At 39.3% G+C, this 27,570-nt stretch overlaps 2 protein-coding genes across 6 annotated transcripts in view; both read right to left on the bottom strand.

Annotated features, from left to right (window-relative positions):
• Positions 1 to 8,124, bottom strand: part of LOC310882741 (protein 4.2-like) — a 16,204-nt gene extending 8,080 nt beyond the window's left edge. Inside the window, exon 1 of one of the 3 annotated variants that reach the window (XM_083801909.1) lies at positions 1,667 to 8,124. In XM_083801909.1, the coding sequence (XP_083658035.1) occupies positions 1,667 to 1,775 (109 nt within the window). In that variant the 5' untranslated portion in view covers positions 1,776 to 8,124. The remainder of the gene's footprint in view (positions 1 to 1,666) is intronic. The other 2 variants (XM_083801911.1, XM_083801910.1) reach the window with 2 other exon arrangements.
• On the bottom strand, positions 1,755 to 27,404 carry LOC310882742 (protein-glutamine gamma-glutamyltransferase 6-like). 3 transcript variants are annotated; one of them, XM_083801912.1, is made up of 13 exons: positions 25,397 to 27,404; positions 21,718 to 22,433; positions 20,694 to 20,933; positions 20,092 to 20,210; positions 18,658 to 18,786; positions 17,223 to 17,400; positions 16,248 to 16,383; positions 15,195 to 15,298; positions 13,116 to 13,358; positions 12,094 to 12,441; positions 10,947 to 11,104; positions 9,107 to 9,240; positions 1,755 to 8,305 (listed from the first exon to the last, which is right to left on the bottom strand). In XM_083801912.1, exons 2-13 carry the CDS (start codon positions 21,938 to 21,940, stop codon positions 8,152 to 8,154), a joined length of 2,166 nt encoding a protein of 721 aa, XP_083658038.1. In that variant the 5' UTR covers positions 21,941 to 22,433; positions 25,397 to 27,404; the 3' UTR covers positions 1,755 to 8,151. The 3 variants fall into 3 exon arrangements, with proteins under 3 accessions (XP_083658038.1, XP_083658040.1, XP_083658039.1); XM_083801914.1 differs by having other exon boundaries at positions 21,718 to 21,891; XM_083801913.1 differs by having other exon boundaries at positions 12,094 to 12,438; positions 21,718 to 27,404.
• Positions 27,405 to 27,570: the final 166 nt, after the last annotated feature.

Here is a 27,570-nt window from a genome sequence, read left to right as displayed (position 1 = left end):
CCTTCACTATGAGTTTGGTTGTTCTCTTATCAAGTGGCTAATGAGCAGCTTTTGCTTATACCTTAACAATGTTAAGTGAACCAAGTGACTATAAAAAAGCTCCTCCTGCCCAGCAATGGACATAGAACAAACCTGATCCTTCAAATGGTACAGCTATTGTGGTTAGCACTGAGCATGCAACTGTGACTACAGTTGGAGTCTTACGGTGTGTACTCAAAGCAGCTTTCCTCCATATGGATATGTGGTTGAAGTTGTGCACAGGAGACCAGTTGTCACACACCACTTACATTGTGGATGCAAGGTCTTCTAGCAATTACTGTTCTAGATATGTCTGCTGTGCATCAGACGTCAGCAACTGGTCCAAACTTCACTGCTGGTGCAAATGCATGGTGGCTGTGTAGTCTTGGAACTATATCGGATCACAGCAAATAAAACACTAGTTTTTCCCTCTTTGTACAACACGGTAATCTTGCACACAGAGGTACTACAGGAGACAGAAGAACGTCATGTCTCATATGCATGCATCATACACATACGTGCCTCTGTCTGGTGACAGAAAGAAAAAAAATTGTCTCAATTTCAGGCACCCTGTTCTTATCTAATTTGGTGCTCAGTGGCCTTAGTGTGATCACCTACTTGCACTTTTCTTCTGGTTTTGGTGGTGTTCTTAATCTTCCCAGACTTTCTGTGGAGAAGCAGATGGCATTGTGATTTCTCTCAGCCTTGGGATCATCCTGACCTCACTTATATCTTCAGCTCTCAAATAATCACTGAGGTCCTTGAATTTGAGAGTTGTAACAGCTGCCCTTTATATGACGCATCCAGTCATATACCTCCTTTTTCAGACCCAGGTTTCTCTCTTTGTTCCAGCTAGAAAAGATGCACAGAGCATTCCCTTCCTGCCTAAACCCGCTGCTCCCATGCAAAAGACAACTATTTCTCTTTGCAGTTTTCTTTGGTCTGCTTTCTCCTCCTGTTTAATTTGCCTTGTCTTCTTCATTGATACCTCGATACCTCCCATTGCAGTCCCTTCTCTGTTGGTTGTGGAAGCCCTGCTGCATTGTTTGCAGTTACTTCTTGCGATCTGGAGTTCAGGTCCCTTTATGGCTGTTCCATACCTGTGCTGGTGTAAACTTTACAGCACCAACTCAAAGCTTGTGTGTTTTCTTCTGTATTGTGAAGATGTCTGTTCTGGCTGTCTTGTAGGCTGCTGAGTTGTATGCAGTATGGGAGTCTGGGTTCCTCTCCTTCATATGACTTTTCATGGATCTTATTGTCACTTTCTTTAAAGTTGCCTGGAACCTGGACCCTCTTCTTCTTCAAGTGGCTAAAACAGTCATCTCTCCGCTTCAGTTTTGTAGTCTGGCTTACATTCCTTTTCCCCACCCCCCACGTTAAGGATAACTCTCTTGCTCTTTCTTCCAATCTTTCACAGCTGCTTCTTACTGCTTCTCTCAATCTACTCTTACTCATCGATACAATCTTTTGTTTTCCCTGTTTATGTGAAGTCCGTGTTAATTGACCTCCCTCAGACTTTGTCTCCTGCACTGTAAGAAGCTCCTCTCTTCCTCTAGCCTCATGAACACTGTCTTGGAGCAGGGACAGTTGTTTTTCCTGACAGACAATCAGCAAATGCTTGGGATTAGCAGAGATGGTTTTCACTTACCTTGGCCCATGTCTGTTTCCCTGGTGCTGTGGAAGTCTTCAGCTCCTGCTTGCTCTGGTGGGCAATGCCTCCTTCCTTTTTCTTTAAAAAAAAAAAAAAAAAAATCCATTTGCAAAGTTGTTTGCTCAATTTCTTTAAGAGGGGTGGGACGTGATGTTGCCACCTCTCTTTCATCTTATCTTGCTGACCTGCTGTGCAGAAGTCGAAGAGTTTTTTTTATCTCTCAGACCATACTAAAGAGCAGAAGGGATGACTTTTCCTGTCTACGGGTGAGGTTAAATTCCACAGTGGGATGTGAAGCCTTTAGAAACCTCTAGATGGCAGTTTCTTCAAAGAGCTGTGCTTTAGGGACCCCAGAGTAGGAAATGCAGATTTTGGCTTGGCCCTAAACAATGTACAGAATGCGCTTCAAATATTACTGTTGAAGAGCTGCTCTCCAACTGTAACTATAAGATGCTTAGATACTAAACCCTTCAAGAAGTAAACAAGTCAATACATCCAGTGCCCTTGTTCAGAACTTTAAAACGTGAAAACACTTCAAAATGAGAAAACTTGTTTAAAGTAAAAACCTAAAGAGCAGAATTTCTGTAGCATAATGCAGTTTATTCAAAACCATCACACTTTAGTCTTGGACTAAATAACATATTGTTCTTAAAGTTGCCATAAGATAAAAGGAAGTCATAGAATCATAGAATGGCTTGGGTTGAAGGGGACCTTAAAGATCATCTACATCCAACCCCCCCTGCCATGGACAGGGATGCCACCTGACTAGATCAGGTTATTCTGAGTAGTAAAGATGAGGGAGACAGCTTTGGAAAAGTTGTAGAGGAGTATGAAGATGCTGAATGACTACGCCGTAAAATAGCAAGTAGAGATTAGTGTAGACATATGTACAATAAGAAAAATGAACCCAACCCTTATAAATGCATTGATGGATTTGGAGGTAGATGTAGTCATTCCAGAATGACAATTGGATTTATATTAGATAGCTGATGCAAAATACGGTGCTATGTTCCTGGCATTTTTCTTATTATTTGCTTATTGAACTTTATGCATCAGGTAAGCTAAAGACAAATTCTCTTAGTAAATTAAGGCTATGCTATAAATATATAGATTCATTTTCATGGAATTCCTGACTGGTTGAAGTTAGAGAAGGGATCTCTGGAGGTCATCTTGTCTACCCCTCCAATGTGAAGCAGGGCTACCTAGAGCAGGTTGCCCAGGATCATGTTCAGATGGATTTTGAGTGTCTCCAAAGTGGGAGAATCCACAAGCTCTCTGGGCAACCTGTTTCATTGCTCAGCCACCCTCACAGTAAAAGAAGTCTTTCCTGGTGTTTAGACGGCACCTCCTGTCTTTCAGTTTGCTCCCCATTGCCTCTTGTCCTGTCACTGGGCACCGCTGAAAAGAGCCTGGCTCCATCTTCTTCATGTGCTCACTCATATATGTTAAGATCTCCTTGAGCCTTCTCTTCACTAGGCTGAGCAGTCCTAACTCTCTCAGCCTTTCCTCGTATGTGAGATGCTCCAGTCCCTTCATCATCTTTGTGGCCCTTTGTTGAACTCTCTCCATTATGTCCATGTCTCTCTGGTACTGGGGTCCCATCACTGGACACAGCACTCCAGGTGTGGCCTTGACAGTGTTGAGTAGAGAGGAAGGATCCCCCAGTCTGCTGGCAGTGCTCTGCCTAATGCAGCCCAGGGAATACCATTAGCCTTCTTGGCAACAGGGGCACATTGTTAACTACTTCAACTTTTATTAGTAAGCATTGAGGTCAACGCGTTTGCAGAAATCAAGAAAGCCTAAATTTAAGCACAATGGGGAGATGTTCCAGAAAAATCCTTGGTTGTGTTGTTGTTGGCGGTTGGTTGTTTGCATATTTTTTCTTTATCAATTATATATGACTTTAATATGTATTTTGAACTTTTTTAATAAAGAGCTGAACACAGAATGTAATTACCGATTCATGGTCTTTAAGTGTACACATGTCGTAAGCCATTGATCGTGCTCAAACCTCTGTCTTTGCATGATCAGTGTTTTTAAATGCACCTTTGCAGAAATAATCTCTAATCCAAGAGGGTGGTTTAGATACAAGCAGGTATTTATCCCATCACCACTGCACTGTAGTGGCTGTGTGTAGATAGTACCATTTCTTCGACAAAACTGCAACTACAAGTAGTATTTACTAAGTAGGATGCATTGATGAACACGTAGTAAGTACTTCTCTGTTCACAGTTTACAGTCCCTTTGTGTCTCTCGTAACATCAAAAAGGGTCTAAAAAGGAAATCTGTTGAAAGGCATAACACACAAGAGAGACTTCCACAGGCAGTGCTCAAGTGCTTGTACTGGCATTCCACGTAGTGAGAATTTGCAATCTGAAATTAGGTATCTGAGATCTTCCATCCAAGATCTGGGAGAAGTCCAAACCTATACTTGTTTCTAAAATGCAACAAAAGCAAAAGCTTGTACAACTTGCCAGACTGGATCAGAATGGAGGTTCATCCAGTCTAATCTTGTCTCTGACAGTACGCAACACCAGATGCCTCAGAAGAATGTGCGTGAGCCCCACCCCAGCAAGCAAAGCATTGTCTTGTACTAGATGATTTTCAAGATTAAGTATGTCATGATAAACAAGATTTAATTTCAGTCTGAGAGTTCTTGTTAATGATAAAAATTCTTTGTAGAGGTTTCCTCCTCTCTACTTTGCAATCTAATGTGTCATTAGTGGGAATCATAGAAACACAAGATGCTATAATCTCAGTTGAGCTGCCTGTTTTATGCTGTTTTCTTTCTGCACGTGATACGGTTGCTATAACACACTGCATGATGGGTGACTGAAAATCACTTTCCAACTGTGCATTTACTAACCTGAATCTCACCGGTTGTTATATTGTCATCTGTTCTGCCTTGTTTGGAACCCTCTGAAGCTCCTCACAGTTTTTTGGTCCTGATTTATTTAAATGGCTTTATGTCATGTGCAGGTTTTCTAGTCTTTTTTCACTCACTTCTTGCATTGCTTCTTCTGAAGGACTTCATTCAGGTCCAGGCAAGTGTTGTGACAGTTCTGTGTCCACTATACCCCTGAAATGCTCACAGAAATCTAAAGGAAAAGTGATCTATAAAATCCTTGGAAGTATTCATTCTGTGTTATTTCTTTATAGTGCTTAGGGATTCTTGATGTTTTGAAGGTCCAAACAAGAATCCATAAAATTATTTATCATCTTTATTACCTTTAAAAATGGAACCTTAAAATGTTACATTAGCATCTTTAATGACTAGGTCTCTTTCTGAATGTAGTGATTGAAAAGTATATACAGCTAAATTTACCTTTTATTGTGTCTACATTTCTACCTTTGACATGGCACATCCATGAATTAGATGTGAATTTTAGTTTTGGGTGTAATTTCTTGTTGCCTTAGAGCAACAAGAAATGCTTACGTTGGTCCTTTTATTTTGTCATTTATATGAACAGCATCCTCCACGTTCAGTACACAAGTGTGATAGATACCATATGCTAAAGCATAGAATCATGGAATGGCTCGGGTTGGAAGGGCCTTAAAGATAATTTAACTCCAACCCCCCTGCCACAGACAGTGATGCCACCCGCTAGATCAGGTTGGCCAAGGCCCCATCCAGCCTGGCCTTGAACACCTCCAGGGATGGGGCATCCACAAATTCTCTTGGCAACCTGTTGCAGTGCCCCACTAACCTTACAGTGAAGAGTTTCCTCGTAATGTCTAGTCTAAATCTATCCTCTTTTAGTTTAAGACCATTCCCCCTTGTCCTATCATTATCTACCTGAGTAAAGAGTCCTTCATCTTTTTTATAAGCCCCCTTTCAGTACTTAAAGTTCGAAATGAGGTATCCCTGGAGCCTTCTCTTCTTCAGGCTGAACATCCCGGCTCTCTCAGCCTTTCTAGCAATGCAGCTTTGGTGAGAGCCAAAGCAGTCAAGTGATTTGAAACTACCAACTTTGGCTATTTCGGGTTTAAAAAACAAATAATCTGTAAAAGGGTAGTCATTTAACTGACTGCTTGAATCAAGGCCCAAGAAACTTACCAAGAGAACAATTCAGGGGAGAAACATTTACTGTCCTGGAGACCATTCAAAACCAATTCAAAATACGAATGTGTGATTTCAGCAAGTGTTTACTTTTTTTTTTTTTTGAGTCATCATGGTGGAATGAGGGCTGGGCCAGCCTCTTGTGTATGTTCAGATTAAAAGAGCATATTTATAAGGAAAAATACTGATAATTAGCCATATTTTACTCCACTAGCACCTATTGACTTCTGACTACGGGCTGTGTAAAGATTGTAGGTTTGGCAAAAGGTCTTTAAATGCTCCCATGGGCACTTAAACATTTTTCTCTGTAATAATTATTAGTTTATTTGAATGGTTGTCTTATGTCTAACACAGGAAGAATGTGTGTTGTACATCACTGGACAGATTTTAACACTGCATTTTAACACTGAAACTGAACTGGGTGCAGTTGCTGTGGGCAGTTAATGCTGACACCTGAAATCCCAGCAACCCCAAGTGTTGCAAAGTTTGGAACTTTGCACAAGCTTTAGTGCTGATTTTCCTTTGAACAGTAGGCTTCCTTTACAAACAGTTAATTAGGATGAGGCCATGTCAAGCTCTTGTGACAAACACGGTCTCAGATAATTTCCTGGCTTGTATTTAAGAAGAAATACTGAAGGACTTTGAATAGCTTAGCTGTGTGTTGAATGTTATGACAGTCTGCATTATTGCAAGATTGAATGAGATTTTGTGAATGTAATCACTACCTCCAGGCCCTTTCTGAAATGAATGGAGAATTGTATACCCTGACTTTCCAAGATCCTGCAAGACTTAATTGATAGGTGCAAAAGCTACCTATTCCCCTCTTCTGTGCCTGGAGAAATCCAAACTCCTCTGTGCGTGTTTGTGTGTCAGTCTCTCTAAGCTGACCGGTTTCAACACGCTTCAGGAACCTTTATAAGTATATGTGCGGGTGGCAAAGCATTGTAATTGATGTAATAAAACAGAAGTTGACATGTTTTGAAGATTTTCTTGGCTTTGAATCAAACAAATTTTAATGAGACCTCAGTTTAATCTGTCAGAGTTAGTTTGTGTCTGTGAAACATTATTTCTGAGGAAGCTGAGATTGCATTCTTGGACAGTGCTAGGTGTTGTCAGGAGGAAAGGGGCAAATTGTCTCTTAGGAAAATTCACATCTTTGCTATTCTGGTTTGTTAACTCTGTAAGGAATATATTGACACACTGCTGGGATTTAGGTATGTGTGGCACAATGCCTTTCTCACAGAGGATGATGACCTACTTTTAGAAGCTTTGTGGAAGGAGGATGTGTGACTATTGTGAATTTTCATATATCCTGATTATATTGTCCTGAGCCTCTTTTACCCATCATCTTCTTCCTGAGCACTTCTGGAAGTATTACACAGTATCTCCCTTTGCAGACAGAAAAATCGGTCTTTTTTTATATTTTATTTTTTTCCCGTCTGATTGGTGATACAAGTGCGAAAGGGAACAGGTCATAAGTCAGGAGGGTGGATACAATGGTTTTGTAAGATACAGATAAAGGTTTGGGTAAAGCATAGAGCAGCAGGTCTAGGCAGGTAACAATCTTGAAGGTAGTGCCAGTACAAAACAAAAATACACGTCACAGGCTGCTTTTTCTCAAGTGGTCTCTGACAAGTTCGTCCAATTCTTCAGATAGTACAGTGAGAATTTTTTGACCTGGAGCAAAGTAAAAACACCCATCATTTCCCCCAGACCTCCACTGCACTTTAATCAAAGTGCATAATTCCAAAATAATTAGGACCAATCCATTGACTGATTGCCTGTGCTGATTATAGCTTCTGATCACTACTACAGCCTATTAGTCCTAGAATAGATTTAAACTAGAAGAGACTAAAAAGCCAGAAAGCATCTAAAGTGGTATCTCTACAGACATTTATTTTTTCTTTTCAGGAAATTACTCATGTTTAGACTTAGCAAAGCCTTTGTAAATAATCCAAGACAATTGCTGCAGTTCCTTTATGAAGAGGATAAAGTTTGGTGTCCTTCATTTTGGGCCAGGATGATTGCTCAGCCAGTTTTTCCTGCAATAAATCTTCCAAATTGGTACCTTTTTCTTGCTGTCATTTCTATTGAAAATGCAATGAAACAGCAGTCAGGCCAGAGTTGCATATAAGTCCTGAAAGCTTTTATCTGTGCCTAAGTCAGAAAAGTGCAGATAGAAAGTATTTGCACCATTTCTATCAACAAAGCAGTATAGGTATCAGTTTTGGCTTTGTCTGAAACTTGTTTCCAAGCTTTGCAGAATTCGGAAAAGAATACTGTATAGTAGCTTTTTAAATTGATTTATTTTCATATCACACCTCGTTGGCCAAGTAATCTGCATTTCTATGTTTCTAGTCATAATAACACTTGAACGCTGCACCAGTAACTTAAGACAAAATGAATGGATGTATAGGTTGTATCACTGGACGGGAGTCACATCAAGCATCACAAATCCCTTAACGTCTGTAAAATGGTTGGAAACCAAGTCCACCTGAAGCTGCCTTGTGCCACTCTTGTAGGGAATGATCTCAAACTCAGTTGTTGAGGACTCCATGGGGGCCATTCGTGCCACACTAAAAGAGAGAACGTGTTTGTAAGTTCAAGCAGCAGAGAAATTCTCGTCTTGTATTCTTCAGAGTTTCCAAATGTAAGACAGTATGAAAAGGAAATGTCAGAGTACTTTACTGGTGTGGTTGTATGCTCCACAGATGGACATAGCCTACCATGTTCACAGCCCCCTCAACACTAGACTTGAATTTCATGTTCAGTGTAAGTGAAATCTCAGTAATTAACATCATTATCCAGCTTCTCCTATCTTTTTTTTTTCCCTCTCAGTTTCTTGGTGCTAACTCCATCAACATAAATATTTTGGAGATTTTAAAAATGTTTCCAAAATAATAACCGTAAAGGAGAGGGGAGAACAATTTCTTATCAGTATGATATCAGTGGATGTATTCAAATATTTCATTATGGTATATGTCCTGGCTCTTTAGTAATTTAATATTTGATGAAAAAATGATACCATCACTTTTCCTCTTATCCTTCAAGTTTTTTTTTCTTTTTGCAAACTACAAAAAGAAGAAAGTTTTGAAATTTTTGCCTTTTATGTAATCTAGTCAGTAAGTACAGTGCTCCAAGTTATACACTAATTAGAAGCAGGCCACCTCTCCACTCCTGAACCATTCTGTAATTCAGAGTTTGGTAGAGGAGGTACAAATTCCAACTAGATATGGAGAGTGCTAGCATGATGATATTTTGTCCAAAATCACTGCAAACAAAAGTCATGGGTTGACAGAATCTTTTTAAAAACACAACTTCTATTCTAGATTTCTCACCAAAGTGAATGAGTTATTAGCCGGACGTCATTTACATACTTGATTTGGAGCTGTTCTTTGAGCAAGCCACTACCTTCTGCTCTCAGCACACAGTCTGTCACCATTTCAGACAGTGGGTTGGTAAATGTGACCTGCACATTAGCAGCCTTGTGTACCACTGTTGGACCAAAGACCTACAGAGAGAAAACATTCTGCTCAGTCACAGCATTAGTCACACTTCTTTCTCATGGTTTTCTCTTTTCATTTCCATTGCAAACTGCTTACCTTCTTAGGATCTCCTAGATAGGGAGGAGACAGGAATTAATCCGTGTACGTATTTTCAGGCATCAGAGTGCAGAGCTTGATTCAGCCCTCCAGCGTGGCTGAGGAACAACAGACTACTGTAGAATCTACCATTCAGTCCTAACTTTTTAGCTAGGCCAGAGTGTGGTGTTACGTATTAAATAGTGTATGATACTTATGAAGAGTGATAACAGAATAAGAATACAAGTATTAACTTGGCATATATGACTAACTACTGTAGGCAGCTTAAGTGAAATTAGCTTTAGTTAGGCTAAATGGAAGGTTTAGGATTAGAAAACATGAGAGGTGTGAGACGGAGGTGGGTTGTGGCATCTCAGGCAATAGAATTAGAATGTGAAATAGCAAATAAATGTATTCATTACCTTATTCTGACTGAGATAACATAGAATTGGTGTATCTGGTTATCTTCATAGGTAATAATAGTGTTAATTAACATAATGGAGAAGTCCAGCACCCAAATTGCATTTGTCTGTCATTGAATGTATGTTTATATACAGAAGTTTCAATCAATAGAAATACAAAACCCTTTTGAACCTTGGTCACTAAATTGAAGTAATTTAATTCAAGTGTCTGCCCTGGTAAGGTGACCTGCATGATATAGAACAGAAGATTTTACACGAAGTCTCTCTAGAGCTTGGTATTCAGAACTCACCAGAACTAATAAAAATTCAGTTTTTTATTCCTGTGTATAACCTTCGATTTCCTGTATGCTACTGACAGAGTGGTTTGAGAGGTCTGATCTAGTCTGGAGACTCTGAGATACTCTGAGAATTCTCGCATTCCCTCTAGGTTGTTTACAGTACAGTAGGCAGATAGGTAGCATTTGATTCACAGAGCTGATGTAGCATGTGAACGTGCTGAAATGTCCCAAATATTGTTAAACTAGTTTATGTGGATGTGATGGGCTGTGCAAACCCAGGACTGTTCCTGGGCAGACACAACACACGGTCTTTCCTGTAGACTAAAAATTGTTCTTTGCCTATTGTACAGCATTTGTCAGAAGTCAGCCTTAAGTGAAAAAATGTCTACAGTTTAACTACTAATCATATAGAAAGATGCTACAGAAGGTGGAAAGTGCCACTTTTCCTAATAAGGTGAAAGACTATTCTTGAATATTAGTAATAACTAGCCTCGCATCCCCAGGCATTACCAGCTAGTCAGCTAGTCTTTCGTAAAAATCAGGCCTCCTAAATAAAATCGAAGAGAATGATCAGACTTCCCTGACAAAAGTGTAGACCTAGATATGGACTAGATCTTTCTGTCTTTCTCTGTCTGTTTCTCTGGAGACAATCTTACCTTGTAACCCTCATAATACTGAGACATTTATCACTGCCATGTCAGCAAGCACTGTTAAGAACATCAGCGCACAGCAATGTCTTGGAGAGGTTTGCTTTTCTATAGCGTATTTCATTTCACTTGTGTCATGTGGCTTATTACTGGAGCAACAAGATCAAATCACCCTAACGTATGATTTCACTTTGCACATCCCTTCTCATGAGGAGTAGATGGTGTGAAGGATTCTGGTTGCTTCTTCTCAACACGTCTCTCTAGGAACACAGAGGAGACTAGATTTTACCTTGATGGTGAGAAAAGGATCCTGAAGTAAAATATCCTTCTCCATTAGAAGTGAGGATCCCTGTCTGACTTCACAAAGAGCAGTCACTAGGATCTTCCTGTCATCCATCAGAGCATTTTTGTACTGGGAGTAGGAGATCTTGAATGGAATTTCTTTCACTGGAATGCAAATAGAAGCAGAAATTTCCCCTTTTCTTTTCTGTGTCTAAGTACCACGTATCTTTAATATGCCTATATTTTAGGGAGAAACAACAGTATCACCCTGGGACTGTACATTCGTGGATGTTGGCAGCTTGTAGACAGGAATGACGCTCGTAGGTGACTTCTACTTACATTCACATCAAACACTAAATGATCAGGTACAGGTCGGTAGTTGGACAGATCTGAGGATGGATATTTGTGGTAACCCCTGCTGGTGGTTTTCTCATGAATCTGAAGCTGGGAATTTCATGTTCTGTCCTTGCAAAGAAGGCAGAATTGAAAAGATGGCCTGGTTTAAATGCCCTTTCAGATGCAGCTGTTCAGCCCCTTCCTGAAAGAGGGTGCACGTTTGGTATGTGTGCCACTGAGGAAGGCAATGGTTCTCAGTACACTGAGAAAAAATCCTCATCTACTGCTGGAGTAGTGAAAAGAATTGTAAAGTCTTGGATTAGTTTGGGAGGGTAGTCACATTCGTCTGTACTACAACTCATTTTTCAGTATTGTCCATATAACAGCAGGGCAAAAGCCCTGCATCTGCAGGTGATGTACCTGTCAGTGCAATTTGTAGTTATTGTCCTACTGCTGCAAAAGAAATATATACATTTCTCCCATTACTTTATCTCTGTACTTTGCTTACCGGGAGCTGGTAGCTGAGTAGTCTCCAGTGTCTCTCTTAGTTGTTTTCTCTTAGCAAAAAATGTCACAATGTAGAACTAATAGTGGCTGTGCTGGGTCAGACAAAGGGTCACCCAGGTCAGTATCTTTCTTGACAGTGTCTAAAAGCAAATGCTTAAGACAGGGCAAGTATGTATTTTTCTCTTCTCTTGAATAGCCTTAACCTCCAACCATTTGTAGGTCATGCACTGCTTGAGCCATTCATGATGTCTGTGATCTGGCCACAAACTAGAGCTATATCTTGTCTTGAGCTGTAATAAAAATAAAATTACCTTCTTCAGATCCAAGTTGAATAGACCTAGACCACTGCAAAATCTCTGCCTTTGGTTTTCTTGTGTAGAGAACAGCTGAAGCACTCAGTTTAACCTTTATGGTCTTGAAATCTGTGATCAAGTTCCTCAGTGACAAGGTAAGGAGGATATCCTGGCCGATTACAGGAGATGCATCCAGGTTCAGCTTCCCTGAGATAGTAGGTTTTCCTGTGGGCACTGTCATATTTTGTCTCTGTGCTACTGAAAATCGTCTTCTACGTCTTGTAACTTTGGTTCTTCTTCCAGTGCTGCTCACACCGAGCAGCTTCAGTGCTTTTTTGTACACCTGCCTTTCTTTCAAGGATCCTGCTTTAAAAGATAACACGGTTAAGAGATCTCATACATACTGGACATAGTGCAATCGAGCCAAAATTGCTCTCAGTAAATACAGTTTGGGAAAGCTGAGGAGGGCAAAAATATATGAGAGGAAAAAGTGAAGCCTTACCTAAAGGCTAAATTTGACGAAAAAGCAAATGAATATACCTAGCCACAAAGGCTGGAAAGTAAAACTTGGCTGTTAGCTTTAGCTGGCTGTTCATGGATGCCTGTTAGAAGCTTTTAGCAGTAGAAAGATAACTCCTGGGAGATCTCACTTCTCCTGCATAAGCTGGGTCAATTGCCATCTCCTCTGAAAGTAACAGTGAAAAAATCCTTCCTTTTGCAGAAACTCTGCCTGCATAACTGTCCAGAAAGGCTATTACTGCATGTCATGACAGAAATATTCTCACCACCTGATCAGGACTGCTGGGACAGAATCTTTTACATGAGCAGCTTTGCCTGTGTAGTAAATAAATCAGTATTTCATCAAGGGCCATAACATCTATATTTAATCACTGCTTTCTGACAATGAGTCCTGAGCCATTGAAAATTCACACTCTTCCAAAAGAAGCAAAGAAATTAAGTCAGTGTCCAATCCAACAAAAGCCTAAATCCTTTTCATTTCTGACCATTGATGGCAAAGACACCTGTAGTAAAGAATTTACCTTCTGGATATTTGTAATTATGAGTGACATCCACCCGGGAGTTGGTGCTCACTGCTTTGGTGCTGATAAATTTTCCGATCTTCCTAGTATTGGAGTAAATTCTCTCTTTTCTTTTGTTGCTATAGTGAATCCAAGTAACACAGTCAGCATTCACTGCTGCAAACACAAATGAACTGTCATAATCCAGGTTCACATCCCCTTCCTTAATGGCTTTGGTGGAGGCAGGGCCACACTGAAATATGCCTATATTAAGGAGAGAGAAGTTAAATGTCTACCTATTGTGAAAGATCAGGTGCAGTCCACAAATCCTCATGCTGACAGAAAAAGGTAGTCACTCTAAAGACATGTTTGGATAAAGTCCATTGTTTCTGGGTCTATACATTATGGTACAGCATGTCAGAAATTCCACATACATTTTCTATCAAAAGGTACAGGCAGAGAGGAGGCTGTAAGGCTAAAAAGGTATAGCTAACACTTTCTGTGATGTGTGCTGTGTGAGTTATTCTAACCCTCCAAAGCTTGCAGGGCTGTATGCTAACTTGTCAAATGACAGGTGAGGAGAGGATGGGAGCTGTGTCAGAAGTACAGTCAGACTTATGAGATGTGAGTCATTAATGCCGCACGTGCATTCAGAAGAAATAAGAAGTTAAATTCGGTAATCTGAGGAGTGGGGAATAAGAGGCAGCTTATCTGGCATTTGGAAGGTTTTAAATAGTTAAATAAATGAATCTTTTGATGGGGCTCATCAGATAAGATCGGTAAATTTGTCTGTATTAGCAAATAAAACCAAAGCAAGAGTGGGAGCCCAGGTGGTCATCCACACTGTTTACTTGCTAGCAAGCTTCTTAGTGATTTTTTTTTCCCTTGCCACTGTTCCCAGCAGGCTGTGCTGTATTGTTGGTTGGTTGGTTGGTTGGTTGGTCTGGGAGGGAGAGTTCAGTGCTGTGAACAAAAGCCATTCTATATCACTTGGTTTCAGAACCAGAGAACAATTTGTGGCCCTTATCATGTAGTTTTGTACCTATATTCTATGTTGTTGCATGTCACAGGAACACCGTATGAATTATCTTCCTACCCATTCCAGTGTGTCCTATGAAATATAGGCTAGGGTCAAATGGCGTGTTTTCTTTTCTGTTGTAAAGTCTTTGGTTCAACCCTGTTACTCTAAAACCCTGTAAACTCTGAAATTTTTACTTAGCATCTTATTAGATGGATTTTTAATTTGTTTTGCTGCTAAATCTGTCCAAGGCAAGACAGCAAATATCTAATGCCAGCAGTGTGCCCTTGAAGCGAGGAAGGCAAACAACATCTGTGACCGTATTAGGAAGCGCATTGCCAGCAGGTCAAGGGGGGCAATCCTACCCCTCTACTGATCTATTGGTGAGACCAATTCTGGCGTGCTCTGTCCAGTTCTGGGTTCCCCAGTACAAGAAGTACATGGACATAAGGGAGGAAGTCCTGCAAAGGGCCACAAAAATGATTAAGGGACGAGAACAGTGACTGTTCAGCCTGAAGAAACTGGGCAGAATCTTGTCGATGTGTTTAAATATATGGTGGGAAGGTATAAAGATGACGGAATCAGACTCTCCTCAGTGATATCCAGTGAAAGGACAAGAGGCAGTGGGCGCAAATCGAAACACAGAAAATTCCATTTAAACATAAGAAAAAACCTGTTTTATTATGTGGGTGGTCAAACACTGGAGCAGTTTGCCAGAGAGGTTGTGGAGTCTCCATCCTTAGAAATTTTTAAAACCCAACTGGACATGGTCCTGAGAAACCTGCTATGATTAACTGTGCACTGAGCAGAGTGTTGGAGTAATCAGTCTCCAGAAGTCCTTTCTAACCTTAGTTATTTTGCATCATTTTATGAATTTGTGTAATATTAGGAGCTAAGGCAAGCAAGAGTGAGATGAATGAACTTAAGATGCACTTGTTTTTGTGCTGGCAGAGGATCAGAAAAAGTAAGATTTTGAATGCTGGTAGGAATACAGAGGCTGACAGAAAGGTTATCCTGCAATTCTAGTAGCAATGTTTAGGAGTAACAATATCTACATCTTTTTATATTTACAGCAGTGTTACCTTTGCTTCTTTCCTGGGGTGTTGCATCCAAAACCTGCCATCCATCATAAAAAGAGCCAAGATCTCTTCTAATAAACCAGCTTTCATTCCAGACATGGAAATTCCTGTAAGGGAAGAAGAATAGGGAATCTCAGATTAATACAAATCATTCTGTGTTGAAAGACTTGGTACATTTGTGGTGCAATGCAAGAAATAACCCTAGTGGAGTGAATGATAACTCCTCTGTAGAGACCAACTGCTGCCTCCTTTCTTGAGTACTTCTTTCTCCCTTTTTTCCTGTTTTCTGGGTTGAGATCTCTCAGAAATATTGGGATGTTATATAAAAAATAAATAAATTTAAAATGTATTTATTGCAGAGTCAACTATTCAGATCTGTGTCACTCTTGTCCAAATTACTCCAAATGGTATAGGGTGATTAGGGACTGAAATACTGGTACATGCAGTACAATGCACATTTGCAGTGTAATAGTTTCTGTGCACTTGTTTCTCGGAAGCATCATATTCAACAGCTAACTTCTCCGAGGTGAAAGAAATAGCATGTCCTTCCTAAGTGATGGGGTGACATGGGATTTTTCTCTGCTGTATTAAACATACTGCTTTTACTTTAGTAACTTCTAATATGGTGCAAGGGGTGTGTAATGGTCATCATGAAAGACTGAGACGATCGACAACATATAGCATAGGAGCTGGGTCTAAAACTTAAGGACTTCTGAGAGTTCTAGGACTCAAAGACAAACAGTTAATCTCTTTCTTTAACTTTCCTTTAGAAAAATTAAAATTGTTATACAGTAGAGACAAAATTAGAAGTTATATTTTCAAATTGTGTGTTGAATAACAATAGCACCAAATATCTCCACTAGTAATTCTTCAGAATGGTGACACTGACTACACTTTGTATTTCTGAACACTCTGTTCTGTTGATTATTTTGGTATGGGGTTTTATGTCTTTGGGAGCATGAGGTAGGTTTTCAGGAGTGTAATGAGTGTAATTCTACATCTTGCAATTAGAGGAAAATATAATGGGAGAAATATTAAGAAAAAAATAATATTTACCACACGCTGTCTTCAGTCAAGTGCAGGGTCTTTCCAGAAACGTCAATGTATTTATCAATACTCAGGTTTATATTCCTATCATGGGCAGAGTTAAAGTTTGTAATAACACGGGTAGGTATTCCCAAGGATCTCAGAACTGCAATATAGAATACCACAAAAGTTCTCTAAACGTATTTTACAGACATTTAGAAAGTATTTCTCCATTTTTCTTGGTAAAGCAGTCTACTGTATATGCTTTCAGTGGTGAAAGAAACCCTCAGAAGCATCCCTCAGATACGATACAAAGATGTCACATAGTCATTGTACACAATTGTTTAGAAGACAGTTCCACACTCACTTGACATTGTTAGCTGCCATGTTCTTTTTAAGAAGAGTTAAATTCACACATTTATTTTAATCTTTCATTCTTCATCTTGTTCTGTCCCCCATTCTCTCCCTGTATATGTTTCTCTTCTATCTGCTTCTTTTTCCTCTCTGAGACATCTCTCTCAATTGCATTATTTTTCCTTTGTGTTTTCCTCAAAGTGACCCTTGTCTCTCAGAGCAGCTCTGAGTGGAAACTGCTAGGATGAAATGCTTTTCCTCTCTTGCAGCTCCCTTTACAAGCCCTAAGCATTGTAACTTGTTTTTGTGTCCATTAGGCTAGACAAAACAGTAGAAAACTGTCAGGAGCCACACTTAAAAGAGCACTGTTTTTTTTTGATTTCTAGCTATGAAATACGAAACCTCATTCGTTTCTAGAGCCCAGCCTGGCAGACAGCTTTCCACCTTATGTGCTGACTGGCAATACTGGGCTGCCATACGACAATCCATGCCTGTATAAAAATGGAAGAAAAAGCCTTCATGCATATATAGCAGAGGTTCTTCACTCTCTCCATCAAAACTGCAGCAGCTTCAACAATAACATCACCAGGTTAAAACTACAGAAATTCTAGTAAGCTTCCTTTCTGATAGCATTCTCCCTTTAATGTATACCTGTGCACATTACTCCTGCAAAGACCCAGCATTGGCCATACCGGACGGGTTTGTATCTCCCTCTGTACCACTTTCGAAGAATGGTCACGCTTCCACTCCAGTGCAAGGGGTTGGTTCCTGAACAGTACTTTCCATTCCACTTCCCTTCCACTACTCCCTTTTCATCATTGCTGTTAACCTGAAAAAAAAGCCTTCTCATGAGAGAATTACAATATTTACAGAAAAAGGGAGAGAGGGAAATGGACAGAATCATAGAATCATACAATGGTTTGGGTTGGAAGGGACCTTAAAAGATCATCTAGTTCCAACCCCCTGCCATTGCCAGGGACACCTTCCACTGGATCATACTGCCCAACCCTGCTCTTGAACACGTCCAGGGAAGGGACCTCCAAAACCTCTCTGGGCAACCTGTTCCAGTGCCTCACCAGTAAAGAATTTCATCCTAATATCTAATCTAAATCTACCCTCTTTTAGTTTTAAACCATTAGTCTTTGTCCTATCACTACACCCCCTGATAAATTTCATCTTCTTGTGTGTCATATCACTGTTACATTGTTTATTCACTATTGGGTCACATTCTCAAGTCATTTTTATGGAAGCTACAAGAAGCGTGTATTTTCTCTGAATGTCCATGTATTGCAAATATTCGTATAGTACATTTAGCTTGCTCAAACGTTTTAAATGTGCTTGCATGTATTCGTACACATCCATTTTAATATCCTGCTAAGTGTCATATAGTGTCATCTACAGAAAAGAGTAAGTTGTTTTTTAATTTTTTCTTCGGTATTCCTACTTTCAGTAATTTTGTACATCTAAGTAGAGTTATGAACTTCATATCGAAACTGAAATTGCCAAAATCAAGTGCCATCTAAAAAGGTGAAAAAGATCAAGTCTGTAAAGTATCAGCCTCAGATAAGGAATGTGAAAAGGCCTGTAGTATTTATAGAATGAAAAATTTTTAATTTGCCTGTTTGTGCATTTGTAGGTGTGTGAGGATGGGGAGTTGTTGTGGAGAGATGTAACTGTTTATTGAAGGAAATGCATCCAGGCCTCATTGAACGAACTCCCCTGAAGTGAAGAATACTAAATTAACACATTAAATGCAGCCATACCAATACTAGTTTTCCAAAATATTTCATGCTGCTTTTGGTATTTGAAAAACAGAGCATATGATTTCAGAGTGGACACATACTTTCTAAATGAGTGAAAAGATCTAATGGCCTGAACGGTCTTGGAAACATTCTTCATTCCTTCAGTTATGAGCAAACTTTTGGGAAGAAGGTAAATTAAACTTTTAGGGGCATTTTTTTCTTGAGAATAACACTCTGTTTTATCTCTTTTCTACCTATTTTTGCAGCAAAAAATATAGCACATTCTATAAAACATTAAGTATTGTGTTTTTGTTAGTGCAGCTGTAACTAATTGATCACTTTACCATAGCACTAATAACCCTGCTCACATAGATGGGACTGTTTCTGTTGGATACATCAGTGGATGGATCTTTGCGGTGGTTCAAGCTTCGATCCAGTATAGCCAGAGAGATATCAAGGATATCCTCTTCAAACTGAAATCAAAACAAGCAATAGTATTAAAGGTTAATTTTATAATTAAAACCAAGGATTAATTCCATGCCATTTTTCCTTCTCTAAGAACAATGGGATGCTGTTGATAATATAAGATTTTTCTGTACTGTTAAAGAAAATAAGGACAAGAAGAAAGCAAAAGCACTAGAGTAATGACTATCCATAGTATTTAATAACAAGCATGTTTACAAGCATGATTTGGGACCATAGCGACCAGCATTCACGAAGACTGGTATGACCTGGTGGGACAGACAAGACCACTTCAGGACTGGCTCAGCAGGCTTCACATCCTCCCGCATCCTGTCATGTCCCAGAAGGTCCCCTCCCCCTCATGGTACAGAAACCTCACTCTGCCTTCACCTTATATCAGATAATCTGAGCAGAGGGGAAAAAATAAAAAATAATAATAATACTAAAAAATTAATAATAACAAATATTAAAAAAATTACTATGCATTAGAGTCACAGAGACACTGTGTTAGGCCCAGAAAAAAAACAGGGTGAAGTGTTATGCAATATAAATGTGGTCAGGCAAGGATGCCACCTGACCTCAGAGACAGAAAGCAAATTTGGCCTTGATTCATTAATTAGTATAAAAGTAGCCACATTGATTAGAAGGGTTAATAGTGCTGTCTGTGCAACTGTTGGTGCAGTTTTAAGTCATGAAGCGTTCACAAATGGTTTTGACTGGCCTCACAAATTGCAGGATAACTGTGACTACAAATGGGCTGTAGTTATGACTATATTCATAGCAGTTGCATTTAGAAGGCCAAGGTGATATTTTAGAATTCCAACTTGAGTTGTTTCAGTTGAGTATATTTGGGCTATCCTTTCTGTATATTCTGACCCATTATTGGACCAACTATGTAAATATTTAGATGTACCAACCTTGCAATAACTAGAAGTTACTACTGGAATGGCTTCCTTTGCCCTTCACAGGGGACAAGAAAGAAGTAGAATTTCACCACTTTGTGTAATTTAAAAAAAAAAAAAAACATACAAAAAACACACACACACAAAAAAGCAACCAACTAACCAACAAGAACAAAACCCACCAAAAACTAAAATTAAAATTGTGCTTTCTTTCTCTTGTTTCTTTTATTAGCATATGCCAGACAGGGGAAATGATCCTAATGCTGCTGCAATGTATCAATAACTGGTAAGTGTACTGGCAAGAAAATCAAAAATGAAAGAGAATAATGAACTCTTAGACTATGATATAATGACTCTCTCCCCTCCAGACCCTCATCCACCCACTGGTCTTATTTTCTTGTTTTCCTTGTTTACCTGTCCATAATTCCAAGCTTCTTGCTGAATATATTTTTCCAGTCCATGAAATATGATTCCACTATCATTCAGAACATACTCCTGTCGGTCCTTTTCATTAGCCATGTAGACATCATCATCTAGAAGCAGAATGAGAAATGATAGCTGAAAGGATTGCTGTTTTGCTCTAACTGAAAATCTCACTTCGAGGGGATTTCTGGGGAACACGTGAGGCTATACCCCTGTAATCATTTAGAGAGTGAATAAAATTAGCATGAAGTTCCTTTGAGGGGAACTGAATATACTTCTGTCCCTTCGCAGCTTCCCTGATCACAGTGTGTCTTACTAGTAGACAGTGAGTCACAAGTGAATGCAGTATCAGAGGAAAAAATTACAGAATAAATATTTGAAGTAATACCTTCCTGTAATTTCTTACTCTGTGAGCAAGAGGCTGGATCTTTAATGCATTGGAGCACTGAAGAAGGATCAAAAACAACATCCCTGATGTCGAGCAAAAACATCACACCGCAGCTGTCACTGTCAGGTGCATGCTTTATTGTGGCACCCAGATTTCCTGACTGATACAATGAGTTACCTGAAGGACATAAAACATTAAAACATACTTGGACACCAGGGATTGAAGAGTAACACAAACTGGCCCAGGAGCGCTGATGAGACCTTGTTCCCAGAATCAATCTGGAGTTTGAGTTTGTATCGTCCAATGACAGCATTGGCAGGGCTGACTATTGTGAAGTTCATGCAGCCATGCTCACTGTGCTCTTGAGTTGCACTCCAGCCACTGGCACCTTCCTCAGAAAGGTTAAATATGACCTTGGTCTGCTGTGACTCTGCTGGAGATGGTCCTGCCAGAGGGAACAGGAGACAGCAATTCTGAATGACAGCTGTGTGTGACAAGCCAGAGTCAGTGATGATCTCAATTACTACATTGAAGGATTATGGTTTATCCGCCACATACTCATTGAATGCAAAGTAGCTGCACTCCAATCCATAGAATCACACTATGCAGCCCTCTGTGTTAAATGCATGACTTAGTAAAGGCAAGTAGTCCCACAGTCATCTGAGACAAGTGAAGAAGCAAGCCCTTGTCCTGAAAACCTGATGGTTGAAAGCTACATAGGCAGGATGCTCCACACATTGTAATATGCATTTCATTAAGAGTTAGCAGCTGCCTGGAGAAATTTTTGGAGAAGGCTTTTTGGAAGATACGGTCGGGAGTCTTAGCAAATGGGTCATGTGGGCTGTTCCAGGAATAGGGAACACCTGAAGTTAATCAAGGGGAATCTGAACAGGTGCAATAGAGCATCAGGTGAGAAGACAAACATATAATGAAGGTCTGTGAGGGGTAGAGCTGCAAAAAGTTTAGGGCTCAGAAGATGAAGACAGTTTGCAGTATTGCAGGTAGGTCCTTAGGAGTAAAGATATGGTGTGGGTTTTGCTTTGTTTTATTTTTAACGAGGATGGCCCATACCTTTCCAGTAATTATTACCTTAAGTGTTTATTGCTTTAAGATACAGAATAAGATTTAAAATGGGAGTTCCTAGGCCTAAAATGACAGTGAATCCTGAATGACAGAGAACAAGGCTTAATAACCACACAGGAAGCACTAGCATTTTGAGCTGGAATTACCTGTGCTCGCAATAAATGTGAAGTTGTCCCAAGGCTGCACTATTGTTCGGAAGCTTAGGCTGATGGTGAAGGCCTGTCCTCTCCTCAAGATTACTTCTGTGTTGCTGTAATCAGATGTGTGATGTGCAGCTTTATTTAGCTTGGATTGCCAATTGATGTTTGTTATTTTCAGGGCTAGAAAGATGCAAGGCAAGTTAATTGAAAACATTGTTCCTTTAAACATGTACACCTTGTCAGCTTGTCTAATGTAGTCACTTCATTATAGCTAGAGTTATATCCTTTTAGGAAAACAGAAAAATCCATGCTATTATTTAAAAAAAAAAAAAGGCAATGATGAATGAGCCAGAACAGCTAAAATATCCCTTCTGCGGGCATCTTTTAGAGGCAGGAAAAAATACCCAGGTAATTCATCTTTGATTTGAGAAACAAACAAGTATTGTATTGAAATAAGAATTCCCAGAATTTGAAGAGACCGTTCTATTCTATATGATCCTTTTCTATGGGGATCTCTAGTTCCTACAACGCTGTATGGATGCAAAAAGAATATTAAAACTCTCATAAGCAAGTGCATGCATGATCTTGCAACCGCTGTAGGACCAGATGATGAATAGAAGGCTAGTGTCATCGTTGTCAAACTTGCACGTTGTTTTGTCATGTACATTGTATCTCAGTTAATTTACAGACTTGTTGCTTGCAACTGGATGTTATTTCACGTTCTGTTGGAAAGAAGATGGTAGGATTAGGATCTGTTGGAACAGATGGTAGGATTAGAAGCTGCATATTCTGAGGCAGTGCTGTGGGTTTCTCAATCATATTGTTATCCTCTGTATTTAAAATAGGATACTGAAGAACAGATTACATAAGCTTTCAACCTTTCTCATTCACTGAATAATAGTAATAATAATAAAAAACACAAACATAAAAAAATGTAGATCCTTCTAAGAACATATGTGTGTTCAAGAGGTGCCCTCTCCCCAGTATGATATTCCAGAGGAATTTCACTTGAAAATTTCCTGCTGAGACTAGAATGTGTTAACCCTTTGCAGGCTAATGGTGCTGAAAGCAATGCTTCTATTGTTTCGCTGAGCTGAGATGCAGGACTTGGTTTAGCACCACCTTGTGTCGCTTGGAAAGAGATTTGTATTTCACAGCCCAGGAAGCCAATCATATCCTGGCCCGCATCAAAAGAAGCGTGGTCCATGGATCAAGGAAGGTGATTCTTCTTTTCTACTCCACTCTTGGGAGACCCCCACCTGTAGTACTGCATCCAGCTTTAGGGTGTCCAGCATAAGATGTGAACCTATTAGAGCAGGGTCCAGAGGAGGGTCATGAAAATGACCAGAGGGCTGGAGCACCTCTCCTACATGCTCAAAGAGCTGGGATTATTTAGCCCAGAGAAGAAGAGTCTCCGGGGAGACCTTACTGCAACCTTCCAAAACTTAAAGTGGGCCTACGAGAAAGATGAAGACTCCTTATTGTGGAGCATAATGATAGAATAAGGAGTAATGGTTTAAAACTAAAAGAAGGTAGATTTAGTTTAGATGTTAGAAAGAAATTCTTTACTAAGAGGGTGGTGAGGTGCTGGAACAGGTTGCCCAGAGAAGTTTTGGAGGTCCCTTCCCTGGATGTATTCATGCGCAGGGTTGGGCATTGTGATCTAGTGGAAGGTGGGAAGGTGTCCCTGCCAATGGCAGGGGGTTGGAACTGGATGATCATTTAAGATCCCTTCCAACCCAAACCACTGTATGATCTGTAGGAACAGGTAGGGTTCTACTACAGAAATGGGGGGACCCAAATTTTCTGCTATGTTTGCACCAAAGAGTTATATTCTGTGAAGCTTTGATATAGTCATATATATATATATGTTTTAAAAAGAAACATGAATGTGCACGTGCAATCCTAAATCTGCAGTAAGAGCCTGCAGCAAGTTGCTTTTCCATAGTCTGTGAGCGTAGATAAATCTGAGTATTTTCAGTTAAATGAAGGGGTTTGTCCCTGGAAAAGTCACCTCGAAAAAAAGAATTCCATTGATAGGAGTGTAACATTTGAGTCGTGTAAAATGTCTAGGAAGCTTCTCATTTGCATCATTACTTTATTTTCCTGGCTTAAATATTTTTAATGGAAAAGAACCTACAGCAAACAATAATCCTACCATCAAGTCCTCTAATTTAAGAGTGAATTAGAACATGTTTCTGAAGAGCACTTGGGCTCAGAGTTTGAAAAGAAGTTAGTCTTCCAAAACTTAAACCTTGTATATCTTACCGCTGTGTATCCTGAGCTGTACAAGTTAAATACCCAGACTCCTCACAGATTATGTGAGGGAGAGGTTTATAAGACTGCTGAACTTGGGACCTATGTAAGCTGTCCAGGATTCATATGCAAGAAAAAGAGGTAGATCTTAGAGATCTACATCACACAGTGACAAAAAAATGTAGCAAATACACAAAAAATGTAGCATACGTACATTTAATAACAGTTGAGCCATAGTCTTGAGGATACTAGTGGGGCCTAATAAATTTTGGAAGATTTTCGGAGTGGAACGTCGTAAGTAAAGATAAGGTGTACAACAGAGTAAGAGATGACACGTGAAGAAGGCTTACCTCTAAGAATTTACTGCATTAGTATTTTGGCGTGTCTTGAAAAGTCAATGGTTTTAGAGGTATTCCTAGCGAATATGTCCAGGAGATTATTTAAAAAAAAAAAAAAGGCTTCTGTATGTGATAAAACCACACTAAAACATAACACTAGTCTTTGTCCATGTATACTTCAAATTTCTACTTATTTTGTTTTTTGTTACAGTTCCAATTTTAATCCTCTAATTTATTTTTCTGACTCAGTATCTTTCTTTTGGAAAGGCATATTTTCAATAATCCTGTCAATATACAATTGGAAAAACTACTAAAAAAAAAAAAGTTGTTTGGGAAAGTGATTATCCTCTAATGTATAGAGTTTGGGAGCATGTTCATAAGCAAAAGACTGCAGAATTGATGTTAGCAGCTGAAAATGCTGACCACTACACACACAAGGTCCTTGTTTGTTAGCTCTGACAGAAAGCTGAAGCTATAACAGAAAAAAATAAATCCTAAAGACTAAATTGTAGATAGAGTGAGTGCATGTGTGTGATATGACAGATCTATCTAACTAGAGAACTTTCCTGTCAGTATGGGAGTTAGAGCAAGTGCAAAGCAATACATAGATACTGGCACTGCACTTCAACCAAGGAGTACACAGGCCAACACACCCACTTTGTCGAGGTGAATGTGGGAGTCCAGAGGCCATCGAATTATCTTTCTGAGACCATTTGTCAGTTCGGTATCGGGAAAGGACTAGAGCCTGGGATTTCTGCATGGCAGTTTGATTCTCAAGTCACTAACCAACAAAGTTGCTTACATGGCAGCAAAAGCACTGTATAGAGCAGTTAATTGATATGATTTAAAAAAAAAAATCATTTCTTACTCTATTTTTCTGTTACATGGAAAAAAAAATACATTCAAGACACATCATACCAATAATAATAATTTCTAATAGCATAACTAATAAATGCGTTAATTTGCCAAGAGAACAATGAGATGTAACTTGGCCTGTTCCCTCAGCAAATGTCACTTATCTGTATTGGAAGAGAGATGTCTGGAAGAATCAAGCTGTTTCCTCTTTTTTTTTTTTTTTCTTCTAAACTTACCTGCCATAAGGTTTCTTTCTTCTTTTCCACCCTTTTGTGTAGTTCAGGCTGTGGCTAAAAAACTGTGCAATAACTTTCTGAATCCTCTTCCACCAGCATAGGTAATGAAAGGCTTAGGACTCTGACTCCATTAAATAAGCTAGAGTTTATATAAGCAGGGTGTGACTTGTGGTAGCTAGTTACTGTTGTTTTAGTAATATCCTACAAAAGCATCTATTTAGGACTGATTTAATTGCACAATCTTGAATCTAATTATGACTATTTAAAATTGGTGAATCCCTGAGGAAATATTATAAACAGCATCCTTGTGTCTTAACTGCTAAGAGAGGGGGGGAAAAAAAAAACCAAAGTGGATCAAAGAAATAGTCCATAAGGAGACCAAAGAAACTTCATTTTGGATAGTTCAGTTTGTGTCAATTTAGGTTTCTGGAGACAGCATGAACAGAGGGCAGGTATAGACAAACACCCTACACATATTCTACAACAAGTGTATATAGGATGTGGAGTAATCAGAATAGATTTGTAATTTATTAGTGTTACTATAACTCAGTATCATCATGACTTTGCATAGCATAATCCTTTTTTTTAAAAAAAAAAAAAAAAGACAGACCTGCCTGAAGATCTTTCACATAATTTCATATAATTGATTCTTTCTTGAAAGTATACTGAGTTGTGATATTCTCATTAGCTGTTTCTGACATGATTACCTGTAATATCCATTTCTTATATAAGATACAATACATTCCACTGGGAGGTCATGGTTATACAGTCATTTGTGCATCAGGGGGTTCTATTACATACAGAGGAGTGTTTAGTGTCCGCCTTTGCTTTTAATTATTTTTGTTTATAATTTGCATTCATAATATATGTACATAATTTCTCTGTAGCTATTTGGCATGTCATCCTGAGCTGCGCCCTGGAGGAAGCTACAGAGTTGTTTTTCTGGTGTAAGCCTTGCCCATTCTAATTACAGTCACTCCTCTCCACCCTTTAAGCGCTCTCATGCTCTCTCCTCCGTCATCTTGTGCCAGGTCTTATCTAGAAAAATTCCCTGCCAATTTGTCCTGACAGGATGTTGCGCACCATTCTGAATTTCCATTGGACTGTGACTGAGGAGTAAGGGGGATAGAAGAAAAAAGGGTGATCCCTTATTTTCCTCACCTTAACACTTCTACATTGTATATTTTGTCTCTGTAGCTGTTTTCTGTTTGTGTTTCCAATTTCATATCAAGGTTGCGTGCAACCAAAAAAGGCAAGTTAGTTACCTGCAGCTTAAATTTAATTTAGAAAGGGACTCTAGAGTTTTGATGCGGTTTCTTGTATATTTTTTTTCAGTAAGAATTTGTAGTAGTGTCAGGGTGTGTCAGACCCGAAATACCATCATTTGTCCGACACCAGATATCCATGTCTAACTCCTACCAGGTCTGTGGCTCAGATTTTTGGCTTTATTAAATCTGCTTTAAACTTTTTATAAGCCAGAGAATAAATCTAAATTCTCAGTCTTGGCAGAGACTTTTTCTACACCATTATTGCATCACACTCTAGTTCTGAAGTGTGGCTAGATAGTTACTGTGCCCAGTTAGCCATTAGCTTTTACAGCTCTCCCTGGAGAGGCTACGTTAGCTGCGGTAATATAGAAGTTCTGAGCCTACTCGAAAGGAATCAATCAGGAACCCACAAAAGGGCCATTTGTATGCAAACACTATGACAGAAATGTGAAGTGGGGGCTGCTCACGAACAAGTTGCATTTGGAAGGTTTGATGGTAAATGTGTTCTTTGTTTCTAGTGACCTTACAGTAGTGGGCAAAAAACATTAGTTACCTTGTGTTGCTGGGCTTCTATATTAATGTCAGATTCTCCCTGTCTTGTGCTTGGCAATCTGTCACATTACTGATTAGAATATGTATATGTGTTGTCTGCTCTGTTACAGGCCTTATTCCTACAGGCTAGAGAAGTACTGTTTTCATGGGTCCGAAAGATAACTTTTTCTCAGTCTTTGTAGGCTTTTTCCCCCATTCACAAAGGTACAGGTGTCACAAAATAAAGAAATGAAATGATCAATGGAGGAAATGTTCCACTTCTTAAGGTATAAAACTTGTTAAATGCAGGAAAATGAACTTTCCACGATTTTCTGATTCTTTTCATAATATTTTCATGGAATATACAAGCCATTA

Source organism: Anser anser (genome assembly GCF_964211835.1).
Source record: "Anser anser genome assembly, chromosome: 16".
NCBI lineage: Eukaryota > Metazoa > Chordata > Aves > Anseriformes > Anatidae > Anser > Anser anser.
Note: the sequence above shows the minus strand (reverse complement) of the source record. Positions and strands in the feature narration are given on the sequence as shown.